Below are 15,750 nucleotides of genomic sequence, written 5' to 3'. Positions count from 1 at the left end.
TTTTTTTTAATTCTCTACCATTGCTTTCCACATGATGGTGATAAATATGGTGGCTGTACAGAAAAGTTCACGTGACTGAGACAGATTTTTTCACAGTATCTACTTATTTTGGATAACAAGAGTAAATAAAGATTTGAACACTTAACCCTAATGCCGTTTTGAAATTATTGTTACTTGGATGTCTTTCCTAATAGTGTCTTGAAATCCTTTGGTTTTGTCAGTGGTGTGTCTCTGTCCTCATCCTTTATGTCCAACTACCCTGTCTTCCCCTTCTCCATTTCTCCACCATCTGTGTGTCTCTCACCACTGTAGTGGACAGCCTGTATGTGGCCCTCAAGAGCATTGACCGAGTGGACATTGTGAACATGTTGGAAGGCCAGGGACCACCAACAGGTCAGCAGGGGGGCTGGGAACAAGATGCTTCCAGGTCTAGGCATCATGAGAGAGACCATATATCTCCTGGCATCACAAATGGTAAGTGAGAGACACTGCTTTGTGAAACTTTCCTCACTTGTCCCACATAATAATTTTTTCCAATAGCTGGCTTTTCCCTCTCATCCAGTTGATAATCTGCTGCAGTTTTTTCTGCTCAAACCCTTGCCCCCCACTATATTTTGGCCATGAACCTAACGTTTCCTCTTCCAATTCTGCTGTCACCAGGACAAGAACTGAAGACACCCCTCCAGAACTATGTTATGTTGCTATTCTATGTAGCCTGTCCAAATGTTTTGACTAATTTTCAGGGAAATATTTTAAAACTTCTCAAAGATCCTCTTTTCCCATTGAAATTGGGAAATCTTTGAGCTTAAGGAGATGTTCTTGTATGTCTAAATGAACATTAAGCATCAGACAAACCATGAAGGTTGTCACACTACTGACTGACTCTAAGTTATCTATTCAGTTATATTTATATTACTGGGTGAAATACAACTTAAGTTCTGACATTATCTGTGGCTTGTAGTATACATGTTTTGTAAATATGAGTGAAAACATGTTTACATATAAATCTTGTACATCCACAATGTAAAAGAATCACTTACCAACACTGTCTGTCCAATTTGAACTCCTTTATAGACCACTGTTGCTTGATATTCACACAAAAATACTGTGAAGAGGCATGATACAATCATGTAGGTTCTCTTAAAAGTGGAAAATTCGCTGAGATCGGCAAAGCCTTATCAGTTGTCTTGGATCACATGCACATTTTTACCAAGTATATAAAGACCCTGACATCACAGAAACATTTCCCAAGTTCTGTTACAGACAGTAACTATTTTATATTTGCCTTGACCATATGGTGGCAAATTAATCACTTACAATCAGGCACAACAGCCTTTGTTTCACCCGTTACTTAATACTGTTTTCAATACATTTCACCTGGAAGATGGTCTTTAACGTTTACATGGGAAAATCCATCAGAAAAATTTAGGTAATCAAAAGTCCATAAAGAAAAGTAGTCCCACCTCACAATGACAATTTAGACAACTTGACACTTTAACATTTTCAACAGCATGCAACAGATCTTGTCAATACAGCTTATGTTGTATTTAACCCCAGTTATATAGTCTGTCAGTTATAATTTCTGTGCATTGGCTACCTGATATGTGATGAAATTTGGTTCCTTTTACCATTAACAAAAGTAACCTAAATAATTCCAGATATCAGTTAATTCAGTAGCATGCTTCCTGTGTTTTTGTGGAACCATTATCATATATTTTACTCGTACAGAGAGATGCACTTCTTTACGATTGAAAGCCTTAGTATAGAGTAAAACATGTTTGTTCTACAGATGCTGAGGGGGTAAAGTCCAGTGCAAATATATATCACACTGAAGGGCCACTAAAAGGGTCATAACACAACTTCTTATTGTATTATTTTCCATGAGGTTCACTTATAATGTATATTTCATACATAATCATATTTTATTAATACATGACCATTCTCCACGTGCTCAGTGTCTCAGTGATTTAAAGATGCTGTTATTGTGCTTCTTGTGTTTCATGACTTCACTGTAAATCCCCACTGTCATGACAGGGTTAAAACCCTTTGCATAGGAAATACGTATCAATACCCCTGCCATATCAAGTAGATTACAGTATATGGCAGTAAATAATCATAAATAAACACAATTATGTGAAGCATACACATCTCATTCACTATAGATAAAAATAAAGAATTCATAACAAATAGCACACTATTGAACAGCAGTCATGGTTCGCAAGATGCACTCTTAATAGTTAAACAGTTAAACAGCATCTTATGGAATGAGATATGTTGCATTGGTCAAAGATGTCTATCAGTAGCATAGGGGGAAAAAATTAAGAAACAGCACAGATGGACACAAATCCTGCATTTAAGCACCTTTGAAATAGTAGTGCCTGTCCAGCCCTTTCCTTAGTACAATACTTCACCCCTACTTGCACGCCAGGTGGTGTTAAAAAAATAGGCAAAAATGTGTTGCTGTGGAGGCAATCATGCACTTGATCAATTCATTTGATGTCACAAAGTTGTCAAAGTAGAAAAGTTGTTTTGCAGCCTTGTTTCAGTTAACACTCTTAATTTGGGAGGAAGTTTCAACAGATCAAGGAAAACTATATTCTTCATGTCATGAACAATTTAAGTGATATCAGATCTCAGATTAAAAGGATTTAGTTCTTGTTCAGAAGTATGTTAAGATATATTAATTGTAATGGTTCCGTTTTAAACAAATCTTCTTGTTGTGACCATCAGCCACAACCTTTAAATCACAGTGTTCAGCACAGGGATATTGACTTTTGATAAAGTGGCTCACACTTATATATGAATAGAGTGTAGTGAGGAGTGTCATTACTTCATATGCCCCTTCTGTGAATTGCCTGTTTCATTATGCCAGCCCCTTTTACATACAAATACAAAATACAAATACAATGCTTGTGTCTAGTCACCCCCTTACCTCTAAGTAATGTGGTTATCATCATTGTATTTAAAAAAAGAGCACTTCTTCCACGATTTATTTATAAAGCCTTGTACAGTGCAGACACCACACCGCTGCATAGCCATCCTATATTGCAACCCTTGAAACAGAACACAAGGATTCATTCCCTTGTTAAATGTGCTCATTAAACCAGATAGGGCCTCTTCTGAAAGCTAGAGTGTCCATGTGTTTCTCTTCTGAAATATGCGAGAAAGACCACCACTTCCACTATCCAGTGCAAAAGTTGATGCTTGGTGATTGTCTTCCCAATGTTTGGCTCAATGGTTCTGAATCTGTTCGATCACACACAATGGATGTTTCCATTCCCTCTAAAAATGATGGCTTCCGGAGAGCAGGTCCACACCCTGTGCATGTGAGAGAGCGATCTAACTGTAGTCTGGGACTTGATGCATATTCACCATTGTTAATGCACAGCACTGTGGTGGCATCTAGTGTTGGAGCTGCAAGAGAGTTTGTGCACTGCACTGTGAATGTGCAAACAGCCTGTGTTGGGACAGAGTGACTCACCACCTTGAAGGGAGCAGTAGCTCTTCAAATGTTTTGCCAGTTTGTGGATTAGTTTGCTATGCAATGTTATTTTGAGGATAAACACTGTGAAACTGTGGGCATTTAAAGTGCTTGTGACAGTTCGTGAGTACACTATTTGCTCGCCTTTTGGCTATTGCCCTGCAGAGTAAACTCTTCTATTTCCTCGCTCCTCTAGTGGGGAGAGTTCCTGGTTTGTCCCTCAGTGGTGTAGCAAGTAAACAAATCTTTGGACAGGATCCCACTCTGACCCAACAAATATAAATGTGGCTTATTGCCACCTATACAACAGTTTGGCAGGGTGATGTGGGAGGGACAGATCGTGTCTTCCTTGGTAAACAGAACTGCATATATTCCTTATATCACTTCAGCTTGTGTATCAAAACTGTGCAGAAAATCCCCTCCGGGATCACTGGTACATCCAGGACTCTTCCTTTGTATGATAGACTGAGATTAAGCTGCCACCTTTTCTCCTGTATGACCATGAGGCTCTGGCCTTTTCCATGGCTCGGTGCATCTCTAAAGTCAAGGGAAGAGATCTTTAACAACACCCACTAGTTTCACTGCCTGATCACACTGTGTCTTTTCTGGCATGGCAGATTCATTGTCCCAGATAAGTGGTAATTGGTGAGCACTAAAGTGGAGTTCAAGTCCCTGAAAGACAGTAAATCCATTGGAAGCCCATTTTGTTAGGCTTGACTGCAAACTGTCTGCTTTTGATGGGAATTTAGAGCTTGTGGCGTCTGTACCCCTGAGTTGTTCAATAAAGGCCCTATTGGGTCATGTGGAGTATCCCATTAACCCAGAGCATGGATCTCCCTTGGATGGGCAATTGCTTGTGAACGGTTTGTTTCTACATGTTACTGCAACCAATTTTAGGAGCACTTTCTTACCTGCTATTTTTCTTCTGTAAGCTCTTCCTTTAATTTCCTTGCAAGCCTTTGCAATTTCTGCTATGATGGCAGTATTGAAAAGAGAGGAGGTGGTACCTCACTCGCTTACTCAATGGAACTGTCACATTGCACTGTATTTTATTGTCCAAAAAATAGGTTATTTCCATAAGAGGTCATCAAATCAACAGCCTTAAATAAATTAAAACAACACAAAGTGCACCTTGTGCATAAATTTGTAAAATGCATGTCGAAGTCAAGTCAAGTCACCTTTATTAATATATCGCTTTTAACAATACAGATTGTGTCAAAGCACTTAACAGTATCAAATTGGAGGATAGAGTGTCAGTAATATATAATGATAAGATTAAACAGTAAATTTTCAGTTAAAGGCATTTTCAGAGATGATGTCATTGTCTAGCTCAGTTTAGTTTAAATAGTATCTGTGCAATCAAATCGACGATAATCACTAGAAATTAAGTGTCCCCAACTGAGCAAGCCAGAGGCGACAGCGGCAAGGAACCAAAACTCCCTCTGTGGCAGAATGGAGAAAAAAACCTTGGGAGAAACCAGGCTCAGTTGGGGGGGCCAGTTCTCCTCTGACCAGACGAACCCCGCAGTTCAATTCCAACCGCAGCCATGTCAGATTGTGTAAAGGGCTTATCTGATTCCAGAGGTCAGTCAGCTCCTGGAGGGCCACTGTCCTGCTCCAACCAACTTCAACACACCTGCCTGGAAGTTTCTAGCACTAAAGGCTTTGATTAGCTGGATCAGGTTTGTTTAATTAGGGTTGTAGCAAAACCAGAAATTGTCTATTGGGAAATGAGAGGGTCTGTGTGTTACTTACTATTGGAGAAAGTGTAACGGCCTTGATAACCAATCCCATTATACAGTGCCCTCGAAAGTATTGGAACAGTAAAGACAAAATTGCTCTGTTGGCTGTGGAGTCAAGACATTTACAAATATGATTAAAAGATGAATATGAGACAAAACTACAGAATGTCACATTTTATTATTGGGTGATTCAAAACATACATGTTTTACCAGCTAAGAAGTTCAGCACTTTTAGAGTTCCATCCCCCTATCTAATGTGAGCATAGGTATTGGAACAGTTGCCTCAGTTGCCAGGTCTTTCTAAGTGATCAGCTGTGTCCTGTTGCATTAATTCTTCAGATATTAAAAGCAGGGAATGTGTCGTGTCAGTTATGTCCATTACTTCTGTATTCTGAATCCTGCAATCGATGATGATACACACAAACCAGGATGAAGATGAGGGAGCTGACTTTGAGAGAAAAGCAAGCAATTTGGATGCTAAAAGAAAAAAGAAAGTCAATTAGAGCAAAAACAAAGGGCACGGAGAAATCAAGAGTTTGGAAACCACCAGCAACCAACAACGACCTGACCGGCTGAGAAAACAACAGTAGTTGATGACAGACAAATCATAAAAGCTGTGAAAATGAACCCTAAAGAACGTGTCTGTAAAATCACAGCTTCCAGAAAGCTGGGGTGATGCTCTGACAATCTACTGTACTCAGGAGACTTTGACACAGAATTACAGATGCTACACAGCAAGATGCAAACCTCTGACCAGCACCAAAAATAGAAAGGCAATATTAGAGTTTGCAAAAAAGCACAAGGGTGAGCCAGAAGAGTTTTGGAACTGTGTTTATGGACCAATGAGACAAAGATGAACCTTTATCTAAGTGATGGGAAAGCAAAAATGTGGAGAAAAAAAAGGGAACTGCAAATGATTCCAAGCATACAGCCTCATCTGTAAAGCGTGGTGGAGGTGGTGTCATGACATGGGCATGCATGGCTGCCTCTGGAACAGGCCCTCTCAACTTTAATGATGACTTAATATATGATGACAGTAGCAGAATGAATTTGGAAGGGCACAAAACCATCTTGTCCACCAATATTCAAGAAAAATGACACCAGATTCATTGGGAAGTGCTTCATCAGGACAATGACCCAAAACACCCTGCCAGTTCAGTCAAGGAATTTATAAGGGCAAAGAAATGGAAAGTCTTCGATTGCCCAAGTCAATCTCCAGATTTAAATCCGATTGAACATGAATTTCACCAGCTGAAGAGGAGAGTAAAGACAGAAACTCCCCAAAACAAGCAACAATTGGAATTGGCTGCATTACAGGCTGGGAAAAGTATTTCAAAGGATGAGACCAAGAGTCTGGTGATGTCTATGGGTCACAGACTCACTGCTGTGATTGTGTGCAAGGGATCTGCAACTAAATCATTTTTAATATTTTATATCTGCCTTATGTTCAACTGTCCCAATACTTATGCTCACATCAATGAGTGGGATGAACTCATTAAAAGTGCTGTTCTTTTTATTTGGTAAAACATGTATGTGTTGAAACGGCTAATATTAAAATGTGACATTCTGTAGTTTTGTCTCATATTCACCTTTTAATCATATTTGCAAATGTCTTGACTTCACAGCCAACAGAGCGATTTTGTCTTTACTGTTCCGATACTTATGGCGGGGACTGTATCTTCGATGCCATTGAATTTTAGTTAAAGTTGAGCGATACTGACGGTGCATTCCAAACGGGATATATCACCCTCCGAAGGGCACTTCAGAGTGAAAATAATCATGGCCGCCATATTGAAGGGTCGTTCCAAACCGAAGTGTTCAAAACTGGCCACTTCAAAGGGCCCTTCGGAATGAACGATTTCGAAGGGTACAACTGATGGACACTTCGGGCCCTCATGATCCTTTGTGCAGATTCTTTCCTTTCCATAGCGCCTCCGTGTGGGCACGGGATGTTGACGCAGAATGGCACTTCACGAAACAGTTGTTTGGTCCCCTACTCCCTTCAACCCTTCAAAGCTCTCACTCCGGAGGGTAAACACTTTGAAGAGTTTAGGGCATAGGGATGAGCCCTTCCGAAGGGAACGCAGGGTCAGTCGCCGTTTACGGATACCATAGGAATGAATGGAAAGTGCTATAAGCTTTACAAATTCTGGTGTGACTGCACTGTTAGTGTGGTTCAAATGTGAATGCTGCCATCTGCACCTTAGTGTGCAGTGTGCACCAAACAAACCCCACCATTTCAAGGGGTCTCGGTCTACTTCCAGTTGAACTCTAGAATGTATGCAACATGGACCAAAGGCATTGTTACTATATCCTTATGCCTTTTGGTTTGACGTTAAAAATAATACTTCGCTAAGCGAATCGGGCCTAAACATATTTTTGTCCATACCAGAACCAACAGAACTAATCTCCAAATGTTAACATACCCTAAAATCAAAGTGGAACACACTCATTGCTATGCAGGGGTGTGGAGTGACTCCTAGACACAAGCATCGATGGAGTAGGGGCTTCAGTGGAATACAATGACAATGAAAATGGCTTGTATCCATAGTGAGATACTGAAATGAAAGCTATTTTTACGTTAGCATAATTTTAATGGTCCCTATCTCTGTGGAGTATAGTCTGCTATGAATAACAAGAATAGTTCACAAAACCCTAGTAAATTCAAAAGGGAGAACTATGCTTTTTTTGAGTGACGTCTTGGAATAGTGGGCAAAATGGCAGTTCTCTGTTTATTCAGTAGAGCATTAAACCTGTTCCCTTTCTTGATATGTCACATGCAGCCCAGCCTTCTTCCTCTCCTTCTCCTTCTTCCTCTCCTTCTCCTTCTCCTCCTGTGCACCTCCTCTCTGACCTTTGACCTCATACAGACATCATGTTGACCTCTGGCCCTCATTTATCTCTCTGTCCTCAGACAAGTCGTGTGTTTTCTTTTTCCCCCCAAGCCACCTTCCCCCCTCCAAAAAAAGGAAAGTTGTTGCTCTGTTCTGTGATCAACCCCCTCCATCACCAGTTGTATGCTTAGCGCCCCCTACAGGAGGGAGGTGTTTCTGACTCACCTGTCTCCTTTTCTTTCTGTCTCTCTCTCTCTCTCTCTCTCTCTCTCTCTCTCTCTCTCTCTCTCTCTCTGTGTCTCTCTCTCTCTCGCTCGCTCTGTCTCCTTTCACCCAAACAACCCTTTCTTGTCTTTCTGCTATGAGGCCTGTTTACATGCTCCTGTGGCACTTTCTTGGATGTACCTCATACCATAATCTCTGCATGCAGGGTCCAAAAGTAACCAGTCACCAGTAACCAGTAACCATCTGCTAGTGGCTGGTAAAAATTTTGTGGCCATACATCTTTATGAAACTGTATGTTTCTCTTTTTTATTATAAATTAAATTAATTTAATTCAAATTTGTATAACCCTATATGACAATTAAACTATTTAGCCACTTTAGCTTTGGTGACTTGATGCAAGCATTATTTAATATATGTTTTTCTCACATAGAGAAAAAACAAATAAACTACAACACGTGTTTTGTTTGGCAGACTTACATGATGTATATAAGCAAAATTCAGATTATTTGATTTAAACCAATAGATAACCAACCAGCTGGTCAGTGACTTTGTTCTATTTACGCACCAAATCCAGTTTTACTCACAGTTGGCTCTTAGGTTAATTTTGGACCCTGTCTGCATGTATTACAGGAGGGCATAAAGCATGAATGCTTCTCCATGGAGAATTCAATAAAACTTTAGCTTGAAGGGCTCTGAAACAGGACACAATGACAATTCACATGGTGCATGCATTACCATAAAGATAAGTGAAACAAAATAAAGTCATTCTTTTGGTAACGTTAACTTCACCTAACCTAAAAGAGTGCAGTTCAGGGAGTAATTATATTCTGTTATCACTAAAATGTCTTTATGGCATATGTTATCTTCCATGTGTGGTGCCCTTCAAATAAAATATCACTTTTTGGCATGATGTCCAACAATGGAACTTGCATGGCATGTTATAGCTGCATGAAGTCCTTGCTGGTGCTATTCAATCTTTGATAGCTGTTAAGCTCTTTGCTTGAGGAGCACAGAAATATGTTTGTTTCTTTGTTACCTTTCTTTTTAGCCTTCCTGGTCACTGTACAATCACTTATTTATATTCAATGTTGTCATTTTCCTCATGTCTGTCTATTACCTGTGAATTCAGGGATCCTATTAAACACCTCACAATAAGTTTTTTTTTTTTTTTTTTTAAATACTTATACAAATAAGTCTTTTCTCTATTTGTTCACAATTATTTTCTGTGTGATAACGGATGTTATGTTTCTGTTTATGCATAACATGTTATGGATTTGCTTTTTTGGGGGGGATTTTTATATCAGAATTTTTTCTATTGTTTTTTCTTTTGTGGCTACTTTATTGTCCTCACAAGCTTGTGATTGTGCCTTATTCGTTTGTGTTTTTGTAAGTGTATTTTGTATGTCTATGTCTGTTTCCCACTCTTTGTCTGTCATAAAAGGCATTTAATGCACATAAAATGCACAAGAGTTAATGTAGTACTGAAATATATGTACTCAAATGGATGCTGTCCTGTACATAGTATACATACTACATTTTTAGGGCTTTTGTACATAATACTGTAGCTGCATAACATACTAAATGTTTTCCCCAAAACTCATTGATCACTATACATCGCTATTTATTTGTTTTAGATTATTAAATAGATGTCTGTAACAGTATTTTATTCCAACTAATATCCATTTAACCTTAAATGATTTTTCAGTAACTATAAATTAACATTAGTTAATGCATTAACTAACATAAGGAACAACAAGCAGTACATTTGTATGTTAGACAAAGTATGTTAAAATTAAAATGATATAAGATTAATAAATGCTTTAGAAGTAGTTTTAATTGTTAATGCGTATTAAGTAATGTAGTGAACTGATATTATCAAATGGAACCATCCTGTAAAGTGTTTGCAATTTTTCAAAGAAACTACACAGGCATGAGGTCACATGATTGAGTTTATCCACCTTCTGAACTTCCATTCCAGGGCCATGTGGTTAATATATCTCTTTGGCGTGTGTAGTGTGCTCTGTATGAGAGGTCTTATCTGTACAGGGGTCGTAAACTGGGGAGAGGAAACAGACTAGTCAATGAGGTCCATTGTTTATGTCAGAGTAAGAATGTTATTTTGGACAATACACATAACTTTCTCTCTCTGACAATACACATCTTTCTCTCTAGAGTATAGTGTCACTTGAGTTTATTGACATTTCTCTCAATGAGTGTGTTTACAACAGAACACTTATAACCACCAAAATGAGCTTCTTATAAAAACAGACAACAAATAATAAAATAGTACTAAGATGCATACATGACCTTACATATTGTTGGCTTAACAAGAAAACACACTCATTGTCTACTACTTTTGATTTTTTTTTTTTTAAGCCACAATGATTTTTATTGGTATCTATAAAAGTATCTATATATTGCTATCCATATCTACAGGTATATATGTATAGCTATTGTTTGTTTGCAAATTTGTTGTCATTTAAGGAGAAGTGTGTATTTTCTGCATGACTACAATCACAAAATCAAACAAATAAACAAGACTGTTTCCATTGGTCGAACTGCCATTGATTAGGCAACCAGATTGTCCCACCCCAGCCCTCTATTATTGGTTGAGCCAATTTTTTTGTGCAAACAAATAGAGCAATGGAAATACACACTTCCCTTTTAAGACTGGAGTCTATGTAATTTCCAGTTTGTTGGGAAGAATGTCTGAAACTGAACTTGAGTTTCAGAGAATGTGTTTTCACACTTTACTACCACTTTACACATAAACTACATGGATATGACTTGTATCAAAGTTACATGAATTGCAATGAGTTCATTTCAGCTGTATGTGTTTAGTACTGTTGACAGTTGTGTATGTGTAAGACATTACCCTTCTTCATGAGAACAATGGTTATTGATCTTTGCTGGTTGCTTGCATGCATGCTCTTTAGTCTGATAGAGGCTAAAATGTCATGACTCAGAGAATGAGAGCATGGAAGAAGCATGTGTGTACAGGGTGCTCTGCCCCAACTCCACAGTTCTGAAGGGGTGTCTTTTACTTCCTGGTTGGTGACAGTTGAAAGGTTCTTTTTAACCCCCTTTATCTCTTGTGACAAGAAGTGGGGCAGCAACAGTCTTATAAAATTGCATACTTGGTGATACCACAATTGCCTGTGCTCTTGCTGCTGGCCCAAAGCTGCTGTAAACAATGCTGGCCACCTTCCCTACTTCCTCCAGATATGCCTTGCAACTTTGTATGATGCTGCACCACTGCATTAATCCAATGTCTGCCAACTCAACTATGTGAAATCTTTGAAAGGCAGAGAGTTCTCTGATTGGCTACCATGTGCAAGATGCACTCATGTGCCCATAGACAATTTCAGGGCATCTATTTCAGTGATATCTGTCAGGTACTTGGGACAAGAAATGGCTTGCAGCAGCTTTAGCTATCTCCAATCTTGCAGCTTGCTCTCCAATGTTCCCTCCCTAACCCCCTGATCTGGAGCACATCCCTCCTGGGTTCACTTGTGGTGGGGGCTGATTGGGGGGCGCAGTGGGGGGCCTGTATCAGTGTGCCTCTCTCTGTGTCGCTCCAGGTTACGGGCTGGTGGTACAGGAAGAACTAGTCTCACCGGCCTCCATGCAGTACAGTCTACCTTCGCCACTGGGCAATGAGCCCTACTGGCAAGAAGTGTCAAGCATGGAGTGTGCACCCATCGCTACCACTGAAGAGGACACACTCATGGAGATGTCTGAGGTACAGGTTTGGCCCTCAGGCAATAGTCCTTCCATTGTGGCCATAGAGGACTCCTCACTGGAGTGCAGCAATGCTGATGACTCCGAGGCGCTACTGAACAGGAGCCTGGGCCACTCGAGGAGCGGGACTCCCGGTGCAAACGGACCAGTGGGACTTGTTGCTCAGGGAGGCTTAAGTGGTTCCATCGAGCTACTTGAGGATCAATCCATTGGGGCGGATTCAGATTACAGTGCTGCTGGGATGCTGTGTCTGAGCGAAGGGGTCAACATCAATGCTCTGGACAGAGGTCAGGGGTCGGAGAGGTTAGAAGGTGCTGTAGGTCAAGAAGTCAACAACATTAAAGACGATTCCAGTGGAGGTTTGGGAGAAGGAGGAGGTGACAGCACAAACGTAGAAGATAGCATATCTCTCATTTCAGGGCAACAGCGAGTTTATGCTCGAATGAGTGAGTCACCTGTGCTAAGAAGACGGGCAGATCCTGGTGATGACAGGTGAGTTGTCCATTAGACTCTAAATTACTTTGTTGACCAGTAGGGACTCTGCTATATATTCCTCAGGAAGTATCATCAGGTAATCATTCACAATTCTTGATTTTAAAGACTCTTGCCAATGTTTTTTAGGGAGCCCGCCAAGAATATGTGTCATCCTTACATGTCTTATTTCCATGCTACTAGCGTCACCAAATGGAATTGCAAAAAACTGCACTAAATTCTCTCCAGACCATGATAGTTCAGTCCCAGACCCATTGTTGTTTCAGGCTGGTCGAGAAGCTCAAACAAACAGTGTGATGTTTTAATAGTGCCAAAGAGTTTCGTCTTTTTCTTCTGGGAAAATGGACTGAAAATATTAATGACTAATGATCTCCCACTATAAAAAATTTCGGCCTCTAGAATGAGAACAGCCCCTCATCCTAAATTAGAAATGGACTTTTGGTCAGGGTAGTGTTATATTTCATTTTTGACAGGAATGAAAACCAGGCAGTAAGGGATATAAGGACAGATTGTTAAATAAATTGTTTTGTTATTTAACAACATGCCAGTTGTTAAACTGACAAAAACATCTTTCCAAAAGATTTTCAGTAGTCAAAAACCCTATAAAATAGTTTTGAAAGTTTTTAGGTCTATACCAGCAGTATCTAATCCTGCTCCTGGAGGGAACATCCCTGCAGAATTTAGTTCTAACAAACCTGCCTGGATGTTTATAGTGATCCTGAAGAGTTTGATGAGCTGGTTGAGGTGCTTAATTGGGGCTGGAACTCTGCTGGAAGTTGGCCCTGCAGGAGCAAGATTAGACACTGCTTCTAAATCAATAAATCTGCTAAATCTGCATCACCTGTTTTCAAATGGAGCGGCATTTAATACACGGAGCCGTAGTTCACTGACAAGCTAGGCAATATCGCGTTCATTATCGAAGACGATATATCAGCGATAATGAAAGCGATATTGTGTATAGCTGTGTATTAAATGCTGCTCCATTTGAAAACAGGTGATGCAGATTTAGCGCTAATCAAGGAACCGGCTTTACTGAGGAGATCCACATGCATATCACATGCGATATATCGCCCAGCCCTAGTTACTTCCACTCATAGTGATTACTGCCAACTACATTGTCATTACCTCTCTTTCTAATTTTCTGTCTCATTTCTCAGGTTAAGTGGTGGGTCCTTCCTATCTTATCTACAGGATCAGGGGGCTCCTGGTTGGCTCTCGACCCCAGAACAAACCCAGAACAGAGTTGGATCTCTACAGTGCTCTCTTCCTAGACAGGCAATGGAGTCTATGATGTCATCAGTACGAGCCACAGTGGACTGTGATTCTAAGCAGTCTTGCCTAGCCCAGGAAGCTCTAATTGAACCAGTGCGGGACATAGGGCATTCTGAGATCATCCACGGGCATTATCAGGGAACTCAACCTTTTGAGAAAGGACTAGGCTTCCCGCACAGAACAGCTAACATTCGGGGTTGGGAGGACATGCATCTAAGGGGACAGGTAAGAGTTGGGATTCAGATTAATTTTTATCTGATTTAATTTGTGTTTTCACATATCATGGACATTTTTTTGTCACGTATTGATTATTTGTTTTTGCCTTGACCTGCAATGATATTATGGATGAAGTTGACTTAATTCTGCCACAGGTAGGATTGGGTTTTGGCACTATTTATAAATTTCTTTGGTATTCTATGACACTGACTGTCATACAACTCTGACAGCAATTCAATGACCTCAAAGCTATAATGAGACTTGTTATCAAGGCAGAATGTCTCCAGTGGGCGAGCCATGGAGGTTGGTATCTCCCCATAAAAAAAATCAGCTTTTATTGCAAACTATTTCAAAAGCATTTTCAAACCTAAACGTAATCTGTAGTGGCATTACGTGGTATGCTAACCAACATTTGCACCTTTCCGAATCATACTGATTTAAACCTTTGTAGTGAAGACAGCAAGCTTTGTTAGTGTGATTTGGTTTGTTGTTTACTATTAAAAAAATATTGCATAGTGTACTTCAAGATAATTATTTACTAGCCTTCAGTCATTTTAATATTCTGTGACTAGATTTGAAAAACAATGTGAATTTATGCATCATTGGACTAGGGGAAGAAATGGGTGAGGAGTGAAAGGAAATGGTAAAACAAATTAAAACAATGAATAATGACGTTAAGACCAAGCACCAGCAAGCCCAAAATGCCATCTGTGACAGACCATATTACAAGGGAACTGTTAAAACAAGCCCAAAGTGGCTTATAATAAGTGGACATGGATAATAAGCTTTGAAAAATATTTATTCCCCTAAGGCTGATAAAAACTCAAGTACACAAATGTTTGTACTTACTTGTGGTGCAATGCGTGTGCGAGCACGTGCACACACACACACACACACACACACAGGTCATGTTTTATAGGGACATCCCTCAGGCATAATGGTTTTCACACTGTACAGACTGTATTTACTAACTCTAACCCTACCCCTAAACCAACCCCTCACACAAAACTTTCTACTGTTTTAGATTTTCAAAAAAATTTAATTCTGTATGATTTATAAGCTTGGTGTTTAATTGTGGGGACCAAAAAAAATGTCCACACAAAGTCAAAAATGATAGTATTATGATCCTTGTGAGGACATAACATAGGGAACACGCACACACATACAGTACAGCCAGCCCCTAGAAGGACACAACCCATTGGTTTCTAAAAATAGATCTTGTCTCCTTCTGTCATCCAAAGGGCTGCTCCTGCTGCACTGGCTAGTGGGAGGAGGAATGTTATATATGGATTTGGAAAGCATGGACAGTAAGGTCATAAACTGCAATGGCTTTTTTAGCTGTGAAAATTGTGCTAAAATGATAAAGGAAAATAGCTGACTTTGTATAATTTGCATGAAAAACGCGAAACATTTTATGGGGGGAGGTGAAAAGTGTATAAGGAATATTCTAGTTAAAGTGAACTGCATGTTGCTGCATACCAAAGAATTAAAAAAAAATGCGTTGCCAGAAATGCACTTACAATGTACACTACTGTTCAATATTTTAGAGTTAGTAACTTTTTCATTTTAAAAAGTCTTTAGTCTTTGCTGAATAATACTTTTATTCAGCACCGACACATTAACTTGATTTAAAGTGACAGTAAAAACATTTATAATGCTACAAAAAAACTATTTTAAATAAATGCTGTTCTTTTGTACTTTCTATCAATCAAAAAACCTGCCAAAATGGATCACAGTTTCCGAAAAA

General features: G+C 39.6%; 1 protein-coding gene across 14 annotated transcripts in view; it reads left to right on the top strand.

Annotated features, from left to right (window-relative positions):
* Positions 1-15,750, top strand: part of LOC306871551 (ankyrin-1-like) — a 75,082-nt gene that overhangs the window by 45,657 nt on the left and 13,675 nt on the right. For all 14 annotated transcript variants that reach the window (XR_013784344.1, XM_079419574.1, XM_079419584.1 and 11 more), the window contains 3 exons: positions 313-474; positions 11,864-12,515; positions 13,673-14,012. Coding sequence is in view for 13 of the 14 variants with exons in the window: in XM_079419574.1 (XP_079275700.1) it covers positions 313-474; positions 11,864-12,515; positions 13,673-14,012 (1,154 nt within the window). In the remaining variant the exon portion in view is untranslated. The remainder of the gene's footprint in view (positions 1-312; positions 475-11,863; positions 12,516-13,672; positions 14,013-15,750) is intronic.

The sequence above is a fragment of the Barbus barbus genome (genome assembly GCF_936440315.1).
Source record: "Barbus barbus genome assembly, chromosome: 6".
Lineage (NCBI taxonomy): Eukaryota > Metazoa > Chordata > Actinopteri > Cypriniformes > Cyprinidae > Barbus > Barbus barbus.
The sequence above is the reverse complement of the archived record's forward strand: the minus strand, read 5'-3'. Positions and strand labels throughout refer to the sequence as shown.